We start from the raw sequence: 24,519 nt of genomic DNA, 5'->3' as shown, positions 1-24,519 counted from the left end.
GAGTGAGGTTGAGTCAGGTCAGAGGCCCCACCCCAGGACTACCTACTTGGCACCAACTCAGCCCCTAGCCTGAGTTGCTGCACAGGGGGCAAAGGATGGCATTTTGGCTCAAACATCTCTTATTTTCACAGAATGTTGCAACTATCACTTAAGTAGCAGCTGAGACAGTCTTGCCACATGTCCCATGGGATGGCAGAGCTCTATGGCACAAAGAGGCCCCCTCTCCAGCCCTGACTTACTGGGTGGCCCTGGGTCAGTCTTTAACTGCTTGGTGCCTCAGTTTCCTTATTCATAAGATGAGTCAGTTGGCCTTAGTCATCTCTGAGTCCTGTTCCAGCACTGGAATGGTTATCTTCAGTTCTTGGGGGTTACCAAACCAGCCTAGGATGACAGCTTAGATTTCCTCACCATCCCTCACTGGGCGAGATTCACACACAGACTCAGTGTCCTTTTTAGGTATGCTTACAGCTGACATTTCTGTGCCAGCACTGGGCTAAGCACAGCACAAAGCTTTATGAGGTAGGCAGAATACTGTTATCCCATTTTCCAGATGAGGAAACTCTAGCTAAGAGTAACATGCCCACACCCCACAATAGTGAGTGGCAAAGCCAGGCTTCACACCAGCAACACTGTCTCTGTCAGTACCATGTGTTCTTAGGGGGACGCTCCTCTCATTCCCACCCAAGGAGGCCAACTGGTAGCAGACCTTCCTGGTCTGAAAGCCTGGAGAGCCAAGAAAATGCCTTTGCATGATAATGCTGAATGCCCAGGTGTGATTCTCTTGAATTGCCAGTGAGGTCTGAGAATCCCATTTGCCAGGTGATGAAACAGTGGCCTAGAGATGTCATGTGACTTACCTAGGACATGGTGTACTTACTGGCTCTGAATCCACTCTTGGACCCACTGGGGCTAGTCATCTTACATCAACTCAGGTCCACAGGGAAGGGGCATCCCCCCAAAACCTTCCTTCCTCTTGCAGATATCCACCTTGAACTTGGCTCTGTCATCCTGATATTCTCCACCCTGGGCATCAGTCGCAGCTGCGCGGCCATCTTGGCCTACCTCATGCACCGGAACGAGCAGACCTTGAAGGTATGCATTCCCTGGCCTAGGCTCTAACTATAGCCTCCTCCATGAGGTGGGGTCTGAGCTGCACCTGGGAGAAACCGTCCCTGGCACTGCCTCAGGACCCTAATTGGGGGATGAGATGGAGAAGGGTCAGGGAGGGGCGCTCCAAGTCCAGGGCACACCACACTCAAGGGCAAGGACCCGACTGTCTGTGCTGGAGATCTGAGATTGGACACATGGGGCAGGCCCAGGGACTCAGACTGTGCAAGGCTGCAACTGGCAGTACCTTCTACATGTCCCCTACTGCAATTAGTCTGTCTATTAGGGTTTGTTCATGGTTCTTCAAGAGAGGTGCATTGTTGTTGCTGCTTGGAGTCATAGAATTGCAGTGCTGGCAGGGCTTCAGCAGGTACTCACTCCAACAATTATTTTACCCTTGAGGGGAGCAGAGTCCAGAGAGGAGAAGGAAGTAGGGACCCACCACGACAAACCTCGTGGGAACTGAGGGCTCCTGACTCCCAGGGCATTACTTTCCCACTGCCCACTGCCCTAGGAAATCGCAGGCCTATCCCGAGGGGAGGGCGAGTCTAGTTTGGCACAGCTTATACTTGATTTCAGAAGTCATGGATAGGACCTGACAAGCTCCCACATTTGTCCAGGAGTGTGCTTGGAGGGACAAAGAATGACCGTGGTCAGAGCCCATTGCCAGTGGTTCTGGCTGTTGACTCAGTGTCCTCTTTGCAGGTGCAATTGTAGCCCAGAAAGAGTCTTGGATATCCAGCAATTCCACTTCTGGGTATACACCCAAAGGAAGTGAAAGCAGGGACTCAAAGAGATGTTTGTACTGTATACCCATATTCATAGCAGCATTATTCACAATAGACAAAAGGTGGAAGCAAACCAAGAGTTTATTGACAGATGAATGGATAAATAAAATGTGGTCTATTCATATAATAGAATATTATTCAGCCTTAAAAGGGCAGAAAACTCTGACATGCTGCAACAATTGAGGACATTATCTTAAGTGAAATAAGCCCATCATAGAAGACCAAATACTGTATGATTCCACTTATATGAAATAGAGAAGTCAGATTCATATATCCAGAAAGTAGAATGGTAGATATTGTTTAATGGGCATGGAGTTTTAGTTTGACTATTATGAATAATGCTACTATGAACATAGATGTGCAAAAATCTCTTTGAGACCCTGTTTTCAATTCTTTTGGGTATATATCCAGAAGTAGAATTGCTGGGCCATATGGTAATTCTATTTTTAATTTTTTGAGGAATCTCCATACTGTTTTCCACAGTAGCTATACCATCTTACATTTTAACAGAAGTGCACAAGGGTTTCAATTTCTCTATTTCCTCACCAACAGTTGTTTTTTAAAACTATATTTTTATTTCAGAGAGGAAAGGAGAGGGAGAGAGAGATAGAAACATCAATGATGAGAGAGAATTATTGATCAGCTGCCTTCTGCACGCCCCCTACTGGGGATCGAGCCCACAGCCCAGGCATATGCCCCTTGACCGGAATCGAACTCAGGAACCTTCCATCCACAGGCCAACGCTCTATCCACTGAGCCAAACCAGCTAGGGCTGTGTATTGTTGTTGTTTTTTTAAAGTATCCATCTTAGTGGGTGTTAGGTGGTATGTCATTGTAATTTTGATTTGCATTTTCCTAATGTTTAGTGATACTGATTATATTTTCATATGTTTATTGGCCACTTGTGTTTTTCCTTGGAGAAATGTATATTCAAGTTATTTGTCCATCTTTTAAAAAAGAATAGTTTGTTGATTTTTTTTTTTTTTTTTTTAGAGAGAGAGTAAGGGAGAGGGAGAGAAACCTCAATGTGAGAGCAAACACATGCAATATCGATGGCTGCCTGCTGCACACCCCCTACCGGGGGTTGAGCCCACAACGCGGGCATGTGCCCTGACCTGGAATCAACCCAGCAACCTCCTGGTGCAAGGGAGGATGCTCTACCACCTGGCCACACCAGGCAGGGCACTTTGCCCATTTTTTAATTGGATTGGTTTTTGTTGTTGAGTTTTAGGAGTTTCTTATATTCTTCACATTAACACTTGGATATATATCTGGATATAAAGCTGGTATATGACTTGCAAATGTTTTCTTTCATTCCGTGGCTTGCCTTTTTACTCTGTTGATTGTTTCTTTTGATGCACAAAAGTTTTTAATTTTTATGTAGTCCGATTTATCTATTTATCACCTGTGTTTTTAGTGTCATATTCAAGAAATAATTGCCAAATCCAGTGTCATAAAGCTTTTCCTATATGTTTTCTTCTAAGGGTTTATAGTTTAGCTCTTACATTTAGATCTTTGATTATTTTGAGTTCGTTTTTAAAAAAATATATTTTGTTGCTTTTTTACAGAGAGGAAGGGAGAGGGATAGAGATTTAGAAACATTGACTGGGGATGTGCCCGCAACCAAGGTACATGCCCTTGACTGGACCTGAACCTGGGACCCTTCAGTCTGTAGGCTGATGCTCTATCCACTGAGCCAAACCGGTCAGGGCTTGAGTTCATTTTTGTACATGGTGTAAGATAGGGTCCAGCTTCATTCTTTTGCATGTAGATATCCAGTATTCCCAGCACCATTTGTTAGAAAGGCTGTCCTTTCTCCATTAAATGGTTTTGGCACATTGGTGAAATCACTTGACCATATATCTGAGGGTTTATTTCTGGACTATTTTACTTCATTGGTCTTAAGTGTCTTTATGCCAGGACGACACTGTTTTGATTATTATCCTATATAATAAAGAGGTAATATGCAAATTGACCATCACTCCAACAACAAGATGGCCAACCCCATGTGGACACAAGATGGCTGTCACAAGATGGCCGGCAGGGGAGGGCAGTTGTGGGCGCTCAGGCCTGCAGGGGAGGGCAGTTGGGAGGGACCAGGCCTGCAGGGGAGGGCAGTTGGGGGGGACCAGGCCTGCAGGGGAAGGCAGTTGGGGGTGACCAGGCCAGCAGGGGAGGGCAGTTAGGGGTGACCAGGCGTGCAGGGGAGGGCAGTTGGGGGTGACCAGGCGTGCAGGGGAGGGCAGTTGGGGGCGAGCAGACTGGCAGGGGAGGGCAGTAAGGGGTGACCAGGCCAGCAGGAGAGGGCAGTTAGGGGCAATCGAGCCAGCAAGGGAGTGCAGTTAGGGGCAACCAGGCTGGCAAGGGAGGGAAGTTAGGGGTAATCAGGCCGGCAGGGGAGCAGTTAGGCGTTGATCAGGCTGGCAGGGGAGTGGTTAGGGGGTGATCAGGCTGGCAGGCAGAAGCGGTTAGGGGCAATCAGGCAGGCAGACAGGCGAGCGGTTGGGAGCCAGCAGTCCTGGATTGGGCCTAAACAGGCAGTTGGACATCCCTCGAGGAATCCCAGATTGGAGAGGGATCAGGACACACATCAGGCCTGCAGGGGAGGGCAGTTGGGGGCAACCAGGCCTGCAAAGGAGGGCAGTTAGGGGTGACCAGGCCGGCAAGGGAGGGAAATTAGGGGCAATCAGGCCGGCAGGGGAGCAGTTAGGCATCAATCAGGCTGGCAGCGGAGTGTCCCCCAACTGCCCTCCCCTGCAGGCCTGGTCCCCCCAAACTGTCCTCCCCTGCTGGCCTGGGTCCCCCCACACTGTCCTCCCCTGCAGGCCTGGTCCCTCCCAACTGCCCTCCCCTGCTGGCCTGAGCGCCCACAACTACCCTCCCCTGCCAGCCATCTTGTGACAGCCATCTTGTGTTCACATGGGGGTGGCCATCTTGTGTGTTGGAGTGATGGTCAATTTGCATATTACCGCTTTATTATATAGGGGGTGATCAGGCTGGCAGGCAGAAGCGGTTAGGAGCAATCAGGAAGGCAGGCAGGCAAGCAGTTGGGAGCCAGCAGTCCTGGATTGTGAGAGGGATGTCTGGGATAGGGCCTAAACAGGCAGTCGGACATCCCTCGAGGGGTCCCAGATTGGAGAGGGTACAGGCTGGGCTGAGGGACACCCCCCCCCCTCCGTGCACACATTTCGTGCACCGGGCCTCTAGTAATATTATAATAACTTTGAAGGTTTGAAATCAGGAATTGTGTGTCCTCCAACTTTGTTTTTCTTTTTACATGATTGTTTTGGCTATTCAGTGATCCCTTGAGATTCCATATGATTTATAGGATGTATTTTTCTATTTCTGCAAAAAAAAATGCTGTTGGATTTTTGATAGAGATTGCATTAAATGTATAGATCACTTCAGGTAGTATTGACATCTTATCAATATTAAGTCTTCCATGTAAATTAGATATCTTTTCATTTATTTATGTCTCTTTCATCAACATTTTGTAGTTTTTCACCTCCTTGCTTAAGTTTATTCCTAAGTATTATTTTTGATGCTATCCTACCTAATAAAATTAATATGCAAATTATTATTTTTGATGTTATTATAGATAAAATTGGAGGCCCAGTGCACGAATTCATGCACAGATATGGTCCGGCCGGTCTGGTCCCAATCAGGGTGGATCGGGGTGGGCCTATTGGGAGGAGGAGACAGTGGGAGGTTGGCCGGTGGCCCACCCTGACCAGGCCTGATCAGGTCTAGGCTGGCTGGGGGGAGGGGCCAAGGGTGATTGGCCAACGGGCCCTGCCCCTGATTGGGATGGGGGGCCGCGATTGGGGGTGGGGCTGGCCGTGGGGATGGGCTGTGGGCAGTGGGCCAGCAAGCTCTGCCCCCGAATGGGGTGTGGGGGCTGATCAGGGGTCAGTGTCTGGAGGAGGGGCTCTGGGAGGTTGGCAGGCCAGCCCCACCCCTGATTGGTGTGTGTGGGGTGATCGGGGCGGAGCTGGCTGCAGGGAGGGAACACTAGCTGAATCGGGATCGGGGAGGCCGATTGGGGACCAGAGGCCTGGGGGAGGGGCCATGGGTGGTTGGCCAGCCGGCCCTGCCCCTGATCAGAGTCGGGGAGCCGATTGGGGGCGGAGCTGGCTGGGGAGAGGGGCCGCAGGCCGATAGGGGTGGTGGGGGCCCTTTGGGGGTGGGGCCAGGTGGGGGGGAAGGGCCACGGGGGGGGGGGCGGTGTTGGCCTCCGCCCTGCCCTCAATCGGGATGGGAGAGGCCAGGGATGAGGCTGGCTGGGGGGTGGGGCTGCAGGAGGTTGGCCAACTGGCCACCCCCACATCTGCTCATTCGCTGGCTGCAGTGGGCGTCATAGTGACTGGTTGTTCTGGTGGTTACAGCGTTCGGGTCACTGGCTTTTTATATATAGAGAAGATTGTTTTCTTAATTTCCCTTTTGGAATGTTCATTATTAATGTATAGATATGCAACTGTTTTTTTTGTTGTTCTTGACAGTATTACAGATGTCCCACAACTGATTTTGAGTGTTGATTTTATATCCTGTAAATATGCTAAATTCATTTATTCTAACAAGTTTGTGTGTGTGTGTGTGTGTGTGTGTGTGTGTGTGTGTGTGTGTGTTTAAGGTATTTTACACATAAGAACATGTCAGCTACAAAAAGAGATCATTTTACTACGTCCTTTCCAATTTGGATGACTTTTCTTTCTTTCTTCTTGTTCTTGTTTCTCCTAATTGCTCTGGCTAGGACTTCCAGTACAACATTGAATAGAAGTGGTGAAAACAGGCATCCTTGCTTTGTCCTGATCAAAGAAAGGAAAAGCAATCTTTCATCATTGAGTATGATGTTATCTGTGGGCTTTTCATATATGACCTTTATTATGTTAGGGTAGTTTTCCTTTATTCCTAGTTTGTTGAGGCACCACTTTTGTCTTTTTCTTCTTCTTCTGTTCTCAATCCAGATCATACCAGCTTGTCACTGGACTTCCAGTAATAACCATTCCTACATTTTAGTGTGGACACCTGAAAGAAGGCAGCTTTGATTTTCCTTCTTCAGAGAATTAGCCCACAGTTCTCTTCCCCTTTCCCTTAATTTATCCACTTACAACACAAACCTCTGTTGAGGCTGCACCATGTGCCAGGCATGGGCACGATGCTTTCTTGTTCACAGGAGGTTTCATGTATGTTGCCTCAACCTTCACAGGAGCCTCTGAAATAAGAATGATTCCTGTCTCTACATTCAGAAGCAGAGATGCAGAGGGGCTTGTCAGCTCTGACTCCTTTGCCCTAATGCTGTGGTCGGCAAACTGCTGCTCGCCAGCCACATACAGCTCTTTGACCCCTTGAGTGTGGCTCTTCCACAAAACACCATGGCCTGGGCGAGTCTATATTGAAGAAGTGGCATTAGAAGAAGTTTAAGTTTAAAAAATTTGGCTTTCAAAAGAAATTTCAATCGTTGTACTGTTGATATTTGGCTCTGTTGACTAACGAGTTTGCCGACCACTGACCTAATGTATTAACCTTTATTGTGTCCAGCCCTTAAGCCATGTTGCTGGCCCATGGGCAAATGCCTCCTGTCCCTCCTGAGCTGGCTGTGATCTAAGTGGGAGGAGCCCAGGTCCAATTCTGAAGTCTTTCTCTCCTTATGTTCACAGAAGTCCTGGGAATACGTCAAGAAGTGCAAAAACAACGTGCGTCCAAACCGGGCCTTAGTGGCTCAGCTATCACAATGGGAGACGATTGTGCTCGGAGGCTTTGTCACAGATATCTCAGTTCCACTCTGCTGATCTCTGTGGCCCAGCTATGGGTCCTGAAGAACTTTGCTTGGGAGCTTCTTGTGGGGCGTGGGCTGGGATGTGTAACCAGGTTGGTGTGGAAAAAGGCCTTTGCTACTGGAGCCTCTTGTCAGCTTCCTGCATTGATTCTTCCCAAGCTCCTTGTTCATGCTACATAGCAGTTACTCTGCTCAAACTCAGCAAGCACCCTGATCCCCCCGTCTTCCTGGACCACCCCCACTGCACTCCTGAGGCTGCCTCTGGAAGAGCATCTGGCTGCCAGAGCAGCCCCATGTGCCCCCCACGACTTGGACCCTTTGAAGGCTGCCTTGGGGGAGCTCTAGGGGTTCCCTCTGCCAGTGGTAGATCATAGGGGTATCACAATACCCACCCATGGGCACAGATTCCCCAGTCCTAGAGATGCAAGCCCAAACTCCACAACTGAGAGGCTCCTGGCCTAAGGGTACACTTTTGTCTCATCTCCAGTCCCAGCGTGCCCCACCATTCCATCACTTGTACCAATTTCCTTGCCTTCCTCCCACTCATTTCTGCCTACCTGTGTTCACCAAGAAGAGATTCCTAGTCCTCTCATCTTCCACACCCAGGCTTCTATAAATTCCTCAGGTCATAAAAGGAGTTTTCTTCAGAATGCACTTCTGAGCACTCGTAGCACCCATAGAACGAGCCTGGAGTCAGGACAGGGCACAGACAAGGGGACTGATGAGGAATTTAGGATGTCCACCAATTGTTCATTCAGCAAATATTCCCTGCCACCTGGGCAGGGCTGGGGACATAGAGGTGAATGCCATCTCACCTCTGCAGAAGGTTGGAGGTCCCACCTACCCCCAGCAAGCCTAAGCCCTCGAGTGGGGTAAGGGCTTTTCTGGCCACGCAGGCTTTAGTCAGGTTCTTAGCTGGAACACATCCTGGGTTGGCTGCAGTGATGCCTCTGTCGTTAGGGTCCTTGTGGTAGGCAGGGCAGACCCTTTGGGAAGTTTTTGTCAGGGACATGGTGGGGATTAGCCTTGTTTTAGGAAGGGCAGTCTGTAGCTGTGTGAAGGGACAGTAGCGGTGAGCCTGGGGGCAGAGACAGGAGGCCGCTGTAAACATCCAAGCGAGGTCAGAGGTTCAGAATTCCCTCCTCGCTGAGCCGCAACTTCCCAAGAACGAAAGTCTCTGAAGCAGGTGGCACCTCTGTGGGCTCTGGATTACTTCCAGCATGACGGGCCGGGGCACTGCTGGCTACACCACGCGGTTGGCACAACTAGCGGAGCCCAGCGAGGGACCGCTGCAGCCCCAGACCTCGTCCAGGTCCCGAGTCGCCGGGCAAACGGCTCAGGGAGCACTTGGCTCCGCCCAGGCCCCGCCCCGGACCGGGATTGGCTCCGGAGGGGGCGGGGCCAGTGCGTTCGCGGCTCCAGGCCCTGCTCCCATTGGTGGGAGCCGCGGCGCGAGCCCGGAAGCGGACGGGGGCGGAGGCGGTGGACACTGAGGCACCTCGGCCGGCCCGGGTTGCAGCGGCGTCCTCTAGCCTCCCCTCGGCTGGCGCGGGGCCTGGCAGCCATGCATCCCACGCCCCCGGGCCCGCTGGGCGACTGCCTGCGGGACTGGGAGGAGCTGCAGCAGGACTTCCAGAGCATCCAGGTGAGCGACCATGCGGGCGCCCATTGGCCCCGAGCCCTGTCTCTCTGGCTGGGGGTCATTGGTCGGGCCGCGGTATGTCTGGCCGCGGGGAACAGCGGTCAGGAGTTGGGGACCCTGGCGTCGTTCCTGAGGGCGGCGAGGCCCGGGGCCCCGGGGTCCCGCCTGGACTCTCCTCTCGGCCTCATGTCAGTGTCCGACGGAGGCACACTTCGCCCGCACGGCCGCGGAGACCCCGGCGGACCCTACTGCGCCCGTGGGACCTAGGGCCTCCCGCGAGGGCCTCGGAAAGAGACCCAGACCCCAACCTCGCTTTTTTTACAGAAGAATGGCCGCTTGAGTCAGAGCTGGCCGGGCCCAGCGTTGGGTCAGTCGCTCAGCAAACATGCGGTGGGCGCCGCCCGACCGGAGCCTCGAGTAGTGCCGTCCCGCCCCTTAGGGAGCACATCTGGACTGAGTGCACCCGGGGTGCACCCCGGGAGGCAGTCGGGCTTGGGCCAGGGCAGGTGGTGTTTAGGTGAAGTCCCGGGTCTGGATGGGGCGGGGCCGATCCAGGGTGAAGGACAGTGGCTGCTGCAGGGTCGGGGGAGAAGTGGGTGGACCAGACCCTTCAGGCATCTCAGGGGCCTGGCCGGGATTGGAGTCTCTCTGAGACCAGTGGGAAGCCGCTGGAGGAATTGGCTGGCGCAGGCTTGTATTGGCCGCTCTGCTGTTCTGTGGAGAGTCCAGGGAGGAAGAAGGAGAGGTGGGGCTGGGTGTGGGCCGAGGTGGAACATGCTGGGTTCTGAGGGGGCGTGGTGGCAAGAGAAACAATACTCAGGGTAGAGCTCAGGAAAGCTGTGTTTTTGATTAGGACTTTACCTCTCCTGGACTGATTCCAGTCCCTTCCTGCTCACATTGAAGCCTAGCTGCACCCCTGGCCGGCCATACCTGCTGCCATTAGTGCTTCTCCCTAGAGTCCTAAGTATAGCCGACCTAGTCTCCCAGCCTGATCACCACTGTCTTGGCCTCAGCCCCTGCCTGACCTTCCTCACATTGCCCCTTGCCCAGTCTCCAGGCGGCTGCTTCTCTAGACTCACCCACCAGGGCAAAGTGCTCCGGGAGGCTTTGGGCCAAAGGTACTGGGGGAGGTGTATGGGACTGGTCTTATAGTAGGAAGACCAAGGACTGAAGCTTGATGACCTTTAACCTGGGAGGAAGATGAAGGGAGTGCCCGAGCAGAGGCATCTTGCACATTCCCAGCTCCACCTGCACATGTGGCTGGATAGGCAGGAGCATTGGCCAAGGCCAGGGTGGCTTCAGGTAGCCTGTTTGGTCCAGAAGGTGGACCTGTGGGCTTAGAGCCCAGACTCAGGGTGGGGCAGAGAGGGGTGGAAACAACTAGTAGATGAGCTTAGACTAAAAAATCCTTCAGGGAACTAGCCAGTTTCTGGGAGAGGGGTGCCATGGGTGCTTCTGGGCTTGCAGAAAGAACCCTATCTCCTTGCCTGCCTTGGAGAGAGAGCAACCTTAGGGAGGTCCCTGGGGGCACAGCTGGCTGCCTCATCTCCTGCTGAGACCCTCCCAAGGAGCCCTGGAGGAATCTGTGCCCCAGCCCCTGCCCAGCAGGCTCTGGCTCAATGGCCCTCCGACCAGTGTGACCCTTCTCTCATCCTGGTCCTCAGGAGACCCACCGGCTGTACCGTCTGAAGCTGGAAGAGCTGATCAAACTGCAGAACAGTTGTACCAGCTCCATCAGTCGGCAGAAGAAGAAGCTCCAGGAGCTGGCCCTCGTCCTAAAAAAGTTAGGACCCCCTCCCCCCCCGAGGGCCCTCCATGGCTCCTCAGTCTTGGTGTCTTGGTTTGGGTGTGGGTGTCTCACCTGGTGGGGTGGAGGGCTGGCGCTGACTCTGGGAGTGTTTGGCACAGCTCCTCCCCTCTCTGAGCCATGGTAGCCCTCCTGCCCCACAGGTGTTACTGTGATACTCTTGCTCTGACTGGCTTCTGTGGTCCCACCTGCAGATGCAAACCCTCTCTCCCAGTGGCGGTCCAGGAGGCTTCGAAAGAGCTGGAGAACCAGATCAAGGAGCGCCAAGGCCTCTTCTTCGATATGGAAGCCTATTTGCCCAAGAAGAATGGGTGAGACCCTGCCCCCAAATTCAGTTCACAGCCACTCCTGGCAGATGGGCCTGAAGCGCACTCTTCCTCTGCTTGATCGTTCAGTCAGCAGATGTTCCCTGGGCCCACTCTGGGCGGAGCAGTGAAGCATCCTCAGGGGAGCAGTCTATCTCAGGGGAGACAGCTGAGTGACAGCTCACTGTGATTGGGTACTTTGGGGTGGACCTATAGTGAACAGGGGAGTAAGGGAGGCCCCTAATCCAGCCCAGGAGGTCAGGGAGTAGCTGAGGCCTGAGTGGAGTTGAGCCTGGCCAACTCAGGAAGGCAGTAATAGCAGTGGGAGGTGAGAGGTCCTGATGAGACCGCAGGGGAGCCAGGCTGCAGAGCCCACTTTGGGCCCAGTAAGCAGGGGAGTGACAGGTCAAGTAAGTATGCACTTCCACAACTGAGAAGGATGAGTAGGTACAGTGCAGAATCCTAGGCTGAGTGAAAAACATTCCAGCAGAGATGGCAGGTAGCCAGACAGCTGGGGGAGAGCATGTCCCAGAGGGCAAGGTAAGAAGGAGTGACCAGCCTCAGATCAGATGGCCTCAGGGGTCAAATGTAGTAATGAAGGGGAAATACTTCCTGGAGGTCATGGTGACCTTGGAGAGAACCACTTCACAGGACGGTGTGGGTGGAAGTTGATATTGGGAATGACAGAAGAGCTGAGGAGAGAGCCAAGTTTAGGTTACACTTCAGAAGCTTGGCTGTGAATGGAAAGAGGAACTAGTACCTAGAACTTAGTGTGAGGGTTGGGGCTGGGGTGCAGCTTTTGCTTGAGCGTATGTGTAACTTTGAACATAGGTAAGGTGACCAGATTTTAACATTGATAAAGCGGGACACCATTGACTGGGGGAGGGGGGTCTTTTTTTTTTTTTTTTAAATATATTTTATTGGCCCTGACTGGTTTGGCTCAGTGGATAAAGCATCGACCTGTGAACTGAAAGGTCCCAGGTTCAATTCCAGTCAAGGGCTTGTACCTTGGTTGTGGGCACATCCCCAGTAGGGGGTGTGCAGGAGGCGGCTGATTGATGTTTCTAACTCTCTATCCCTCCCTCTCCCTTCCTCTCTGTAAAAAACCAATAAAATATATTAAAAAAAAATAAATATATTTTATTAATTTTTTTACAGAGAGGAAGAGAGAGGGATAGAGAGTTAGAAACATCGATGAGAGAGAAACATCGATCAGCTGCCTCTTGCACACACCCTACTGGGGATGTGCCCGCAACCAAGGTACATGCCCTTGATCGGAATCGAACCTGGGACCCTTGAGTCCGCAGGCCGACGCTCTATCCACTGAGCCAAACCGGTTTCGACCCGGGTGTGTGTGGGGGGGGTTCTTGATTAAAAATTTGGTCTATATTGTAATCGCTTTTGTTTTTTTTTAATAAAAGGGAATTCACTTCTTAGATCATCATTGAATTTGCATCTTTTCTTATGTTAAAAATCTAAAAAAAATAGTTTTAAAATTATATTATAAATTATTATATACATAGTGCTTAAAAACACAGTAAGTAGGTACATAATTACATGAACATATTTTATTGTTAGTTTATAAATTAAATTAATTTGATTGTTATAAAGTAACTATATTTTAAAAATTACTTTAATCCTATATTTCTTTCTAAATAATAACAATACTAACTTGTATTATTTTTCCTCTGAATTTGCAGTAACGTAAGTCGTAAGTGTCACTTTCAAGGCCGGCGCTAGACTTTTTGCCGCCACTATAAAATATAAATAATACGAGTACTGTCTGCTAAATTCAAGAAAATTTATGTATTTATGAAATAAATAAATAAATTACTTACCTAAATTATCTGAATAGCTGATTTGTAATGACATCACTTGTTTAACTAGCTAACTAGCACGCAGTACGATGTGTATCGTCTGAGAGAGTTACAAAATGTTTTCGTCGTTGCCAATCCCTAAAAATGCCATTGTTCATTAAGTCCAAACAATGGTGGTAGAATTCTAACAACTGATCAACAATGCGAACTTTGAGAAGCAGTTCTCGATAATCAGTTCTCAACAATTATTTGTTATTATTAAAGTTTAACATTATAAAATTAACAAAAATAATATAAAACTCATATCCTGGCTAAATAGCCACATGGCCGCCAAAAACCGTATATTCCCTTCCCATGTTCCCTAGCTTGTCGTGCATTCTTTCCAAAAATCGGGACTTTTTTAAAACGCCGCGGGACAAATTGTTAAAAATCGGGACTGTCCCGCCAAAAGCGGGACGTCTGGTCACCTTAAACATAGGACAAATGAGTATACCTACCTGCTGAAAGGTGGGCCAGCAGAGGGAGAGACCCAGAAAAGGAACACCAAGTGATGGAGGAAAACTCTTGGGAAGATGGAGAGGGCCGGACCCGGGCCCCTGTTGTTTGGGGATGAGAGGAGGTGCAGAGATAAGCGTGACAGTGCAGGCAGGAGAGGTGTCAGATGCCAGGAAGGAGAAAGGATGGGATGGGGAGCCAGTCCATCCTGAGAGGCAGCCTTGTCTAAGTGTCCACTAATTTCTTCACAGCCTTGGGCAAGTCCCTTAACCACTCTGAGCCCATCCATATGGCTTGAATGTGAACAAGAGTCCATGTGTGTTAGTTGCTTAGTACATGACTGTGTCTCTGAATCTTGAGGTTTCTCTGGCAGAGAAGGACAAGACAAGCTTAGCTGATGGGTGTGATGGTAGTGCCAGGAACTGGGAGTTACAAGTTGGCAAGAAAGTGGTTGACATGTGAAGGAGGGCTTGGGGACTTAGCTGGCTCAGGAAAGAGGAGCAGGGTCAACAGTGCCTGGGAGCCTCTGTGTGGGGAGGGTCCATGTGGTGAAAAGGGCTGGGCGGCTGGGCACTCTGATCAGAATTATAACCAGTGTTGCCGAGGAGGCCATTCTTGGTTGGGAGGTGGTCCTGGAGTGGTTGTGAGTGTGGGTTGCTGCAGTGGACTTGGGGCTGCAGGTTCTCGAAAGTAGCAGGAACTGTAGGGTAGGTGCTAGATGGTGATCCTTCACCCAGCACTGCCCAGACCCACAGGAGCGATCTGAGATGTGGGCTAGGCTTTCATGGGGTGGAAGAGCCAGGCTGCTCGAGGACCCACGGTGGGGGGCGCTGGGGGAGCGTAGGTGACGATGACAAAGGAGGGAGGGAAAGTTGCTTACCTAGAAGCAGGATTTAGGAGTAGGCAGAAACAAAGGCTGCGTGTCAGTGTTTCCTGGTCTACAGCATCCCAAGGTCAGAGCCCTAAGCCAAGGCCATGGGAAGGCGGAGGGGGTGGTGATCCAGCGATTGGTCTGGCACACTCCAGGGCTCGGCTTTTTGGCTGCCTTCATTTGGGGCCTCTTCTTACTCCATCTCCCCCTTCCCTAGGTTGTACCTGAGCCTGGTTCTGGGCAACGTCAACGTGACACTCCTGAGCAAGCAGGCTAAGTAATTGGTTATTGTAGGCTGGTTCTCAGCCCAGCTCTCCACCCTTCTGGGGCCTTTCCACTGCTCCAACTGCCCTGGCCAAGCCTTGGGGTTCAGGGGCTACTCCCTCATGCTGGCCCATGCCATGCATGCAGGTGTGGCTGGAGCAGGTGCCTCCCTTCTCAGGCAGAGGTGAGGGTGGGTCCCACCAGCATCCCAGCCTGTCCCATGTGTGTGTGTGCCCACCCCAGGTTTGCCTACAAAGATGAGTACGAGAAGTTCAAGCTCTACCTCACCATCATCCTCATCCTCATCTCCTTCACCTGTCGCTTCCTCCTCAACTCCAGGTGGGTGTCCTACTGCTCGGGGCCAGACCTTGTTTTCTCCGGCTCCAGCACAAACCCTGTGTTTCTCTCTGCAGGGTAACAGACGCCGCCTTCAACTTCCTGCTGGTCTGGTATTACTGCACACTGACCATCCGAGAGAGCATCCTTATCAACAATGGTTCAAGGTGGGTGGGCAAGGGCCTGACCCCAGCTCCTGGGAGGTTGGGGGGAGGGAGGGGGTACTGGAGCTACCCTAGAAAGTGGAGTGGTGGTGCCACGGCCCTCTGAGAAGCAGGGACTGGGCTGGGGTGTTGGTTTCTTCCCACCTCAGACAGCTCCCTGTCCCCGAGCACCAATCCTGGGGGCTAAGGGTTACAGAAGTGACAGCAGCTTCCTGATACAGGATCAAAGGCTGGTGGGTTTTCCATCATTATGTGTCCACGTTCCTGTCGGGAGTCATGCTGACATGGTGAGTGGCCCAGCTTGGGTCTCAGGGCCTTGGCAGTGGGGGAAGTGGTGGAGCCAGGACAGGAAGACTCGGCATCCCCAAGCTCCCACCCTTCCCTCTGCTTTTTGCCTTAGGCCCGACGGCCTCATGTATCAGAAGTTCCGGAACCAATTCCTGTCCTTCTCCATGTACCAGAGTGAGTGTCTCAGGTCCTTGCTCAGCTCAGGACTTGCCCAGAGAGAGGGGCGGGGAAAGGACTTGGGCTCCAGCTCAATCCTGATGCCCTCCACCCTCCAGGCTTCGTGCAGTTCCTGCAGTATTACTATCAGAGCGGCTGTCTGTACCGCCTTCGGGCCCTGGGTGAGAGGCACACCATGGATCTCACTGTGGGTGAGTCGGGTGTGGCCCTCCACTGGACCATGACCAGGAAGCTGGGAAGGGGAAGTCCTTTCCTCTCTGCCTGGGTCTGAGTGATAGCGTCTGTCTCTGTCACTGGTTACTCTATGCCCTGCCCCTTCTCCCTCACAGAGGGCTTCCAGTCCTGGATGTGGCGGGGCCTCACCTTCCTGCTGCCCTTTCTTTTCTTTGGACATGTAAGTTGTATCTGTGTCCCCTTCCATCTGGCTGTCCAGCCCCTGCTCTGGCTCAAACAGGGACTGGGTTCTATGTGAAACCCCCCCCCCCTCCTTCCCAGTTCTGGCAGCTTTTTAACGCGGTGACATTGTTCAGCTTGGCCCGGGATCCTGAGTGCAAGGAGTGGCAGGTGAGCCAGGGACCCTGGGAAGCACGCTGGGAGGACTGTGGTTCGGCCTCTGTCCTAATCCTGATTCCTCTCCCAGGTGCTTATGTGCGGCCTCCCCTTCCTCATCCTCTTCCTTGGCAATTTCTTCACCACCCTGCGGGTCGTGCACCAGAAATTCCACAGTCAGCGGCACAGGAGCAAGACAGATTGAGGCTGGGTCTTCTGCCCACTGGCCCGGAAGGGGCTTCTGTACCCCATGTGTTGTTTTAGGAGGTGGGACTCCCTCGTTCCCAACGTCTTTCTGCTCTCTGGGTTCTGTGGGCTCTGTGGGCCCCAAAGGCTATGCTGGAGAAGATGTGGACCTGTGTCCCAGCCTGTGGCAAGCTGGGGGCCAGTGGCCTTAATAAAGGAAGAGAGGCACAGAGGTGGCGCGAGGTGTGTGGTCTCCTGGTGGTTCTCTGTGCTGCCACAGCACGGGTTCTTGGGACTCCTGAGCTGCTCTCTCTGGTGTCTCAATTAAGTAGACCTAGGTGGAGGCCCCAGATCTGTTTGAGGAACATCAGGCAAATACAGAAAACAACTTTATTCCAAGGGCTAGAGGTTATTTAAAATTATTTACATTCATTGAAAATCACGTAGAGGGGCCAAGCGCCTGCTCAGTTGAGAGAAGAGCCCCTTCTGTACAGCCACTGGAGGCCTGAGGTGTTCACCAAGTGAGGACCTGGTCACCCGTGGCCATATGCCCTTAGGCAGGGGGCCTCAGAGGGCACATCTTGGGCTCAGAGCAGTCTTTGTCACTGAGTCTGCATCCTGGGACACGGCCCAGCAGAACCCATCCAGGAAGCTGCAGAAGGGGAGGAAAGTGATTATATGGGGAAGCCAAGTCTATAGGGCGTGAGGGCAGAGCGGGACTCTTAGCTCCACACATCCAGGGAGTATCGGCCCTTGGTCATAAGTTTCTTGATGTAGTCCACGGCTTGGGTGTGTTCCATGGACCCCAGCTCAGACACGATGTCGTAGAAGGTGTTCTGCACATCCCTCGCCATGTTCCGAGCATCCCTGTGGGGGGGAAGGTGGCATTGGGGGCTGGGCAAGGAGTGTCCCCATGGGCAGACAGAGCCTCAATCTTTCCACTCCTTTCCCCTCACTCACCCACAGACATAGATGTGGGCGCCCCCCTCATGGATCAGCTTCCACAGGTGCTCCTTGTCCCTCTTTAGTAAGTGCTGGACGTAGACCTGAGGGCAGAGGGTGGTGCCCGTGAGGAGGCCAGTCTCACAGCCCTCCACCCTGCCAGAGCCATCGGCCCCTTCCTCACCTTCTGGGGCTGTTCCCGGGAGAATGCCACATTGAGCTGGGTGAGGGAGCCCTCCTTGTGGAACTGGGCCAGCTCTTCACGATACAGGTAGTCCTCGTCAGAGCGGCGGCAGCCATAATAGAGCAGCGTCTCACCCACCTCCTTACCTGGAGGGGAGAGTGCCCAGCGTGGGCATGGAATCTGTCCCATCCCTGCCCCTCCCCGCACCCCTCACATCCACCTGGGCCCACATACTCACCCTGCTGCCTCAGCCAGGCCCGCTCCTGAATGAAGCCTATGAAGGGGGCAACCCCAGTGCCAGGGCCTATCATGATGACAGGTGTGGTGGCCTTGAAGGGCAGGCGGAACTGGGACTTGCGCACAAACATGGGCACCAGGGCCTTGCAGCCGTTCTCCCCTGCGGGCTCCTTGGCCCGAAGCCAGCTGGTGGCCACACCCTTGTTGATTCGGCCAGACTTGGTTTCATATTCCACAACCACAGCACAGATGTGCACAGAGTTGGAGTGGACCTGGAGGAGGGCAGGAGTGAGATCAACAGTGGTGCCCGAGGCCGAATCCTGCCACCAGCCCTGTCACCGGAGCTGCCTTAAGGCTTCTCCATACCCTTCATGGTGCCCAACCCCCCAAAGCCCTTTTCCAGTAGCTTTCCTGACTGGCTCTTGCCACCAGGGCTGGAAGCAGGGTGCAATCTTACAGCCAGCCTACTGGGTATTCTGCCCAGTGAATGGAATTCTGCCCAGTGAACCCAGGAGCTTGGGTCAGAGCTGGAGCCGTGCTCAGGGCTCCCAGGCCCTCAGAGAAGCCAATGCTATGCTTTCTGTAAGTTGCCAGCCTTTCCCCACCTTGGAGGAAGAAGCGATGGAGTAGTAGCGGGCCTGCAGCCGAGGCAGCAGCTCACACAGGTGGTCGATGGGGGGCCGCAGGGATGGGTAGTCCTGCAGGATGGCCAGGATGTGCCTCCGAGCCTCCACCACCCAGCTCAGGTACAGCTCCTGGGGAAGACAGAACTTGGGGTGAGCCACGGGTGAGGGCACACAGTGGTTCCAGGGGACAGGGCTGAATTTGGACCCAAACCCCTTGAAGAGTGGCTTGGTGGAGCTGCAACCCAGGGCTGAGGTGGTGGCAGTTTGGGTGCTGGGGGTGAAAGCAGCAGACTTACCTTGCCCTCGCCCGAGGAGGAGGCCATCTTGCGCAGGTGTTCTTGCTCTGAGGGCTCCGAGGCGTACTGGGCCAGCTCATAGAGCACGTTGGTGCGTGGCGGGTTGGTGATGTCCAGGTAGTAGGTGAGGGCTGTGCGGTAGGAGGTGGGGCAGGGGAATGGATGCTTCTTGTTGGATTCCTCTGCAGGGACAGAGAAGGAGGATTTGGTGAGGGGGGTGCCATGGGGTTGGGGTGGGGGAAGCCGAAGGCTGCTCTGCAGGAAGCAGGCAGCCCAGCTGGCAGTGGAAGCAGGGCCAGCTCTTTGCGGGCCCTCAGGCTGAGTCTCAGGCTTTCAGACAGCCTCAAACTTCAGGCCAGACAGGTAGTCCTCAGAGGCGGGACCTTGCCACTCGAGCAGAGTCAGTTCCTAAGCGGCTCAGAGAGAGGGCCGCAGAGGCAGGGCTCGCCCAGTGTGTGCCTGCCTGCGGGCTGAGCCCAGTCTACTGTGGGGGCCCCAGGCTCATGACTGTTGAGATGCCAACACTGCGGCTTTCAGCTGTGATGGCAGGGCCCCTCCAGGTCAGTTTTTATGCTTGGATACAGCTGGAGGTCTACACGGCACATAGCTGAGCTCTTGGTGCAGCGTCCGTACGCTCCAGGTGCAGCCCCTGGTGCAGGCCCCACTGCCAGCCTTGCTGCAGCCTTCTCTGCCACCAGTCAGCAGCCAGCTTTACTGACCGCCTCCTTCCAGACAAAAAGCATCTCCCCCTCTTAGAGGCATGACTGTGGGGGCTGTTTATATAAAGCCTGTGCAGACGAGCCTCTGCCGAGGACACAGGGCCTGGCCCAGGAAGGGCTCAGCATTTAAGGGTTTGGGTCTATTTTTTGGAAGGGTTTGAACTTCTTACTGCAGTATAGCCTACATGAAGCATACAAGTTATATGTGTATAGCATAATGAATTTTCACAACATCCTTGTGTATCTAGCACCCAGATAAAAAAGCTGGGTGTTCCCAGCACCCCACAGCCCTCTGTACTGAGCCCAGAAACAGGGCTCAGGCTTCACACTGCAGGAAATGCTGTGTGAGTGCACCTTTCCTAAAGCTACACATCTGCCGTGGGGAGTTCTGAGCCTCTGCACCTCTTTCTGAGCAGTTCTCAGCAATGAAGTGTCCCCTGCAGGGGTTCAGATTCTCCTGGGGGGAGAGTGAGCACACCACACCCTCCCCAGCAAGGTGCCACCTCCGATGGCACAGGGACATGACATCCCCACGGAACGAGAGAGACAGACCCAGTGTGTGTCCACTGTGCCTCCACTGCTGTCATAACTAATTATAATATAAATCAGCCCCCTTTCCTGGTGAGAAGGAGCAGCCAGGCTAGGAGACCGAGGACGAGAGTGAGTAGGGCAGTACCAGGTAGAGCTGGGCCCCAGGTGGATGGTCAGTGGGAGTACCAAGGGGTCAGAGCAAGAGGCCAGAGGTAGGCCTTTGAAACCTTGGGGGAAATCCTATACCATACTTAGTGCCTCTTGCACTCTGAGCACCCTGCATGGACCTGGAGGGCTGTTAGCGTTGCTGACTCTGATCCCCAAGTTTACAGGTGAGAGGATGCAGGCTCTGAAACGGAGAGGGCAGCCCTAGGTCATCAGTAGCCAGTAATGGTGGAGCCAGGCCTAGGGAACAGGGCCCTTGCCAGGAGTCCCCTCTTTAGGCCTCCCTTCTTCTCTCCCTCCCTCCCGCCCTTACGCCCTCCCTCATAGGGCTATGCCGGTGAAGGGATGGAGGGAACCCCAAGGTAGAGGACTAGACCTCCATAGCTACTTTTGCTCCCTGCCCCCCAAGTTTGCCACAGAACCGATAACTGTGGGTACCAGGGCTTCAGGCCTAAGCAGCTCAACCTACGGGCCTTGCCAAGGGACTTATTCCTGTCAGCCACCTCAGGCCCAGGCAGGCAAGGGGGAGTGGCCTTGATTCCAGAACTCACCATCAAGATTGTTCAGGGACATGACAACATCCAGGTCAGCACCCAGGATCTCGCCGATCTGGTTGACCAGGGCAGAGTCATTGGCTGGGTAAACAGCTACATGGTCACCCGATTCATACCTGGAGGGAGGTAGACGTAAGGCTCAGGAGGAGGGTGGAAGGCCTCTGTACCCAAATCAGGAGGCCCCGAGTGAAGGTGTGGGAGAGGGAGTGGCAGTAGCTGGTACCTGATTTTGGAATCTGAGATGTCTAATTCCAGGTGCATAAGGTGTCGCTCAGTTCCCTGGTTCAGCTTCCGGTTGGTGGTGACGACAGCCAAGAATGGATTCTTGGCATCAAAGGGGCTGGGTGGGGAGGAGAGCAGCTCAGTGATTGGCCAGGTCTTCAATCTGAATCTCCCTGCCCCAAAGGGACCCTTCTGGTTTCACAGAACTCAGAGCTGGCACCAAGGGCCATGAGGAAACCTCTCCAAGTATGTAAAGGGCTCTCCCAGCCCGATCCCAAGCAGTGCTCTTGACAACTGCACAAAGTAGGTGGAGCTTGGTTATCAATGTCTCCATTTACAGATATGGACACTGAGGCTGGGAAACCCTCCATACTCTGAACCCAATGGTGAGTTGAGTGCAAAGGAGGACTAGGCCCATGAAGGTAGGTAGCTCCCCAAGGCAGAGGTGCTTGGGTCCCTGAGTGACTGTGTGGAGCAGAGCTGCTTCACCCAACGTGCCTGGGCCTACAACAGGAACAGGAGGTGAACTTTTTTTTTTTTTATATCTTATTGATTTTTTACAGAGAGGAAGAGAGAGGGATAGACAGTTAGAAACATCGATGAGAGAGAGACATCGATCAGCTGCCTCTTGCACAGCCCCTACTGGGGATGTGCCTGCAGCCAAGGTACATGCCCTTGACCGGAATCGAACCTGGGACCCTTGAGTCCGCAGGCCGACACTCTATCCACTGAGCCAAACCGGTTTCGGCCAGGAGGTGAACTTTTACTCTGTACAGTCACTGCAACATTAGAACTTCCTGTTATAGTGGGACTCCAGCCGGGCTGATTAAGCAGAGCTGCTGGTCTTGAATCCTGGTGGTACAAGCAGGACTTTCCTGGGCAGCACCCGGTGTAAGGCAAATCAAGGGCCCACGTGAGGAACTTTATGTTTTTGGACAAAAACTTGAGGGAGAATTTAAGGAGTGTGCCCTTTTGCCAAAGTTCAACCTAGAACTTGTTATTTCCTGGTTCAGGAACTGGTATGTACCTCCCACCCCAATATATTTACAGAGCAAAATGTCAGCAAATAATGTACAAACAGCAAATGCCAGTCTCTCAGAGGCTGTGCCCTGGCCTGAGGGACCACTGGGTGGGGAGGGGTCCTGAGGGCCCTAAACATGGAGCAGCCTCCCCTCTCTCTGCTCTGGGCCTCATGCCCTCACTCATGCCCACCTTTGGAAAAGGGTGGAGATAAGGACACTCCACAGGATGGGGTCTGCAGGGATACACAAACTACCCGATGTTTCCTGTCCCCAGGCGCCTGAGATGGGTATGCCAAGAGCCACAGGGCCTGGCCCGAACCATGCTCTCCACTCACGGTTTCTGGTTCTCGTAGCTCTTCAGACGGCCCATCTCACCCACATACACCTTGGCCATGTCTATGTCTGTGTGAACCACAAGCTCGTACTGGCGAATGCTGGAAAGGGAAGACCAAGTGTGAGGCTGGGAGCTGGTGGCCGGTAGGAGGCTCGGGGATCAGTCCCAAGATAGGAGGGAGGCTGAGTCAGGGAGTGACACTGTCAGGAGATGGTATATGAGGGTCCAGGTTGGACACAAGAGGTGGGAGGGAGCAGCATAGAGCTGGGGAAGGGCTGGTGCAGCCTGGGGTTCAGCAGCTTCCAAGGGGTTCTTTGAGAAGGGAAGGCAGGCCAGCACCTTAGCCTGGGACTCGGCACCCTCCTGTACCTGACCGAGCTTTCACCAGCCTTTCATCCTCGAGTCCCACCACCAACAACCAGGCCAGGTCTCCCACCCTTAGGAGGCACTTTCCCTCACCCTCACCCTCACCTCTACCCCAGCCTCACCCTCACCCTCACCCCCACGCTCACCCTCACTCTACCCCGACCCTTACCCCCACCCCCACCCTCACCCTCATCCCCAGCCCAATCTATGGGCACACACTCACCTGGACTCCTCTCCAGTGGCTTCCACCCCAAAGTGCTCACACACAGCCGGCCAAAACTGCTCTCGCCATGTGATGAAATCCTCCTCCAGGCTGGGGAGAGGAGGTGATGAGCCAGGCCCCAGTCGACCCAATTGTGGCAATGGGTTGGCTTCCCCAAAGGTCTGAACTCCGCAGCACCCCCAAAAGCTCATTTCAAGCTGGCCCGCCCAGTGATATAACCCATGGCATCAGGAAGTATCTCGAGTATCTGTGCTAACCATGGATGGTTTCTATCTGAGCTGGGCAACCAGGAGGATGGGGAAAAGCAAAGAAAGCCTGTGTGGGGCTGAGGGTAGGCGGCTCCCTTCCCTGTGTGTCTCGGAGTTGCAGCAGACCCCATGGCTTTGCACTCCCCTGTGCCACAGCCAATCCCTAACCCTGAGGGTTCCTGACATCTGGGGTGGGAGGCTCTGGGGAGGGGGGCCAGCATGCAAGGCTGGGTCTGGGGCACTCACTTCCCGTCATCGTCGCCCATCCCCAGCTCAAAGATCCGCTGGGCACCAAGCTGCTCTAGCCGCTTATCCACATACTTGCCCATGGCATTGAAGTGCTCATAGGTCTTGTTCCCAAGGCCAAACACCTGTGTGGACAGAGGGGCGGGTCTGAGGCCCAGCCAGCAGTCAGGGGTGGTTTCCCTACAGCGCTGGCCAAGCTGCTAGACAGCACTGTGAGGTGGGCCACCTTTGGCCCTGGAAGTGGTTTTGTTTTGATGACCTGCAGACCAGGGCCCCCTCCACAGTCAGCCTCTAAGCCTCAACCCTGGGTGGCCAGCAGGGGCAATTCACCCACCCCCCAGGTTCTCCTTGTCCAGCCAAATCTTGGGCATCCCACCACACCTTTCTTGTCTTTAGTCTCCAGCAACAAATGCTCCCTGGAGCAAAGCAGGGCTGGGGACATGGGAGCAGAAGCTCTCTTAGTGCTGGAGTCTAGGGTGGAAGAGGGGTTCCATTGCCCCATGAGCAGCCTTCCCTGAGACTCAAGCTACCTGCCAGCCTCCCCCACCCTGTCCTCACACTTTGGCCTGCCCTCCATGATCAGAATGAGGTGAGACCTCTTAGACACAGGGGTCCAAAGGTCGGGGGAGGTACCACAATCTGCCACCTGGGAGCCCAGGGAGCCACTGGAGGAAAGATGGGGTGACTCACCGCATACTTGACTCCAGAGAGGTCCACATCTGTCTCCTGAAGCCAGTCATAGAAGTCCTGAGCATTGTCAGTAGGGTCACCCTCGCCGTAGGTGGCCATACAGAACACTGCCAGGGAGTTCTCTATTTCTGGCAGGCTGCCCAGGTCGGCCTGGAGAGACAAGGGCAGGGCCCAGGCCCAGCGACCATGACTCAGCCTGCTTGAGGTCAGGTCTGTACCTGATGGGGTTCAGACAAGCGAGTCCAGGGGTCAAGTGGAGGGGGTACACTTACAGAGGAAAGGGTGTTGACAGGCACAAACAGGCTGGGTTCCAGGCACCAGCTGGCACTCAGAAGGTGGTTC

The 24,519-nt window shown here is 53.6% G+C and overlaps 3 protein-coding genes and 1 long non-coding RNA gene across 8 annotated transcripts in view; 2 read left to right on the top strand and 2 right to left on the bottom strand.

Annotated features, from left to right (window-relative positions):
* The window catches only part of STYXL1 (serine/threonine/tyrosine interacting like 1), a 48,084-nt gene extending 40,295 nt beyond the window's left edge, over window positions 1–7,789 (top strand). For all 3 annotated transcript variants that reach the window (XM_028145312.2, XM_028145313.2, XM_054714857.1), the window contains 2 exons: window positions 980–1,092; window positions 7,553–7,789. In XM_028145312.2, the coding sequence (XP_028001113.2) occupies window positions 980–1,092; window positions 7,553–7,684 (245 nt within the window). In that variant the 3' untranslated portion in view covers window positions 7,685–7,789. The remainder of the gene's footprint in view (window positions 1–979; window positions 1,093–7,552) is intronic.
* On the bottom strand, window positions 6,598–8,909 carry LOC114231530 (uncharacterized). Its single transcript, XR_003617493.2, has 3 exons — window positions 8,487–8,909; window positions 8,229–8,358; window positions 6,598–6,700 (listed from the first exon to the last, which is right to left on the bottom strand). It is a non-coding gene; the product is annotated as an uncharacterized LOC114231530 (long non-coding RNA).
* A 223-nt stretch (window positions 8,910–9,132) lies between these two features.
* Window positions 9,133–16,805, top strand: TMEM120A (transmembrane protein 120A). 2 transcript variants are annotated; one of them, XM_008141461.3, is made up of 12 exons: window positions 9,133–9,316; window positions 10,978–11,096; window positions 11,315–11,431; window positions 14,826–14,885; window positions 15,116–15,211; window positions 15,286–15,375; window positions 15,594–15,659; window positions 15,773–15,834; window positions 15,936–16,028; window positions 16,167–16,231; window positions 16,333–16,401; window positions 16,478–16,805. In XM_008141461.3, exons 1-12 carry the CDS (start codon window positions 9,236–9,238, stop codon window positions 16,589–16,591), a joined length of 1,032 nt encoding a protein of 343 aa, XP_008139683.1. In that variant the 5' UTR covers window positions 9,133–9,235; the 3' UTR covers window positions 16,592–16,805. The 2 variants fall into 2 exon arrangements, with proteins under 2 accessions (XP_008139683.1, XP_054570831.1); XM_054714856.1 differs by lacking the exon at window positions 15,594–15,659.
* A 143-nt stretch (window positions 16,806–16,948) lies between these two features.
* The window catches only part of LOC103286027 (NADPH--cytochrome P450 reductase), a 61,387-nt gene continuing 53,816 nt past the window's right edge, over window positions 16,949–24,519 (bottom strand). For both annotated transcript variants that reach the window (XM_028145306.2, XM_054714855.1), the window contains exons 5-16: window positions 24,178–24,327; window positions 23,488–23,612; window positions 22,994–23,083; window positions 22,406–22,504; window positions 21,050–21,166; window positions 20,824–20,942; window positions 18,858–19,039; window positions 18,541–18,690; window positions 17,937–18,207; window positions 17,699–17,844; window positions 17,533–17,618; window positions 16,949–17,439 (exon numbers count right to left, since the gene is read on the bottom strand). In XM_028145306.2, coding sequence (XP_028001107.2) covers window positions 17,295–17,439; window positions 17,533–17,618; window positions 17,699–17,844; window positions 17,937–18,207; window positions 18,541–18,690; window positions 18,858–19,039; window positions 20,824–20,942; window positions 21,050–21,166; window positions 22,406–22,504; window positions 22,994–23,083; window positions 23,488–23,612; window positions 24,178–24,327 — 1,680 coding nt within the window. In that variant the 3' untranslated portion in view covers window positions 16,949–17,294. The remainder of the gene's footprint in view (window positions 17,440–17,532; window positions 17,619–17,698; window positions 17,845–17,936; window positions 18,208–18,540; window positions 18,691–18,857; window positions 19,040–20,823; window positions 20,943–21,049; window positions 21,167–22,405; window positions 22,505–22,993; window positions 23,084–23,487; window positions 23,613–24,177; window positions 24,328–24,519) is intronic.

Source organism: Eptesicus fuscus, chromosome 4 (genome assembly GCF_027574615.1).
Source record: "Eptesicus fuscus isolate TK198812 chromosome 4, DD_ASM_mEF_20220401, whole genome shotgun sequence".
NCBI lineage: Eukaryota > Metazoa > Chordata > Mammalia > Chiroptera > Vespertilionidae > Eptesicus > Eptesicus fuscus.
The sequence above is the reverse complement of the archived record's forward strand: the minus strand, read 5'-3'. Positions and strand labels throughout refer to the sequence as shown.

Excerpts from the sequence above, each read along its gene's own strand:
- TMEM120A (XM_008141461.3), top strand. The coding sequence starts at position 9,236 with ATGCATCCCACGCCCCCGGGCCCGCTGGGCGACTGCCTGCGGGACTGG. Across the intron at positions 11,097-11,314 it reads CTGGCCCTCGTCCTAAAAAA|ATGCAAACCCTCTCTCCCAG; the intron begins GTTAGGACCCCC and ends TCCCACCTGCAG. Across the intron at positions 16,029-16,166 it reads CACCATGGATCTCACTGTGG|AGGGCTTCCAGTCCTGGATG; the intron begins GTGAGTCGGGTG and ends TCTCCCTCACAG.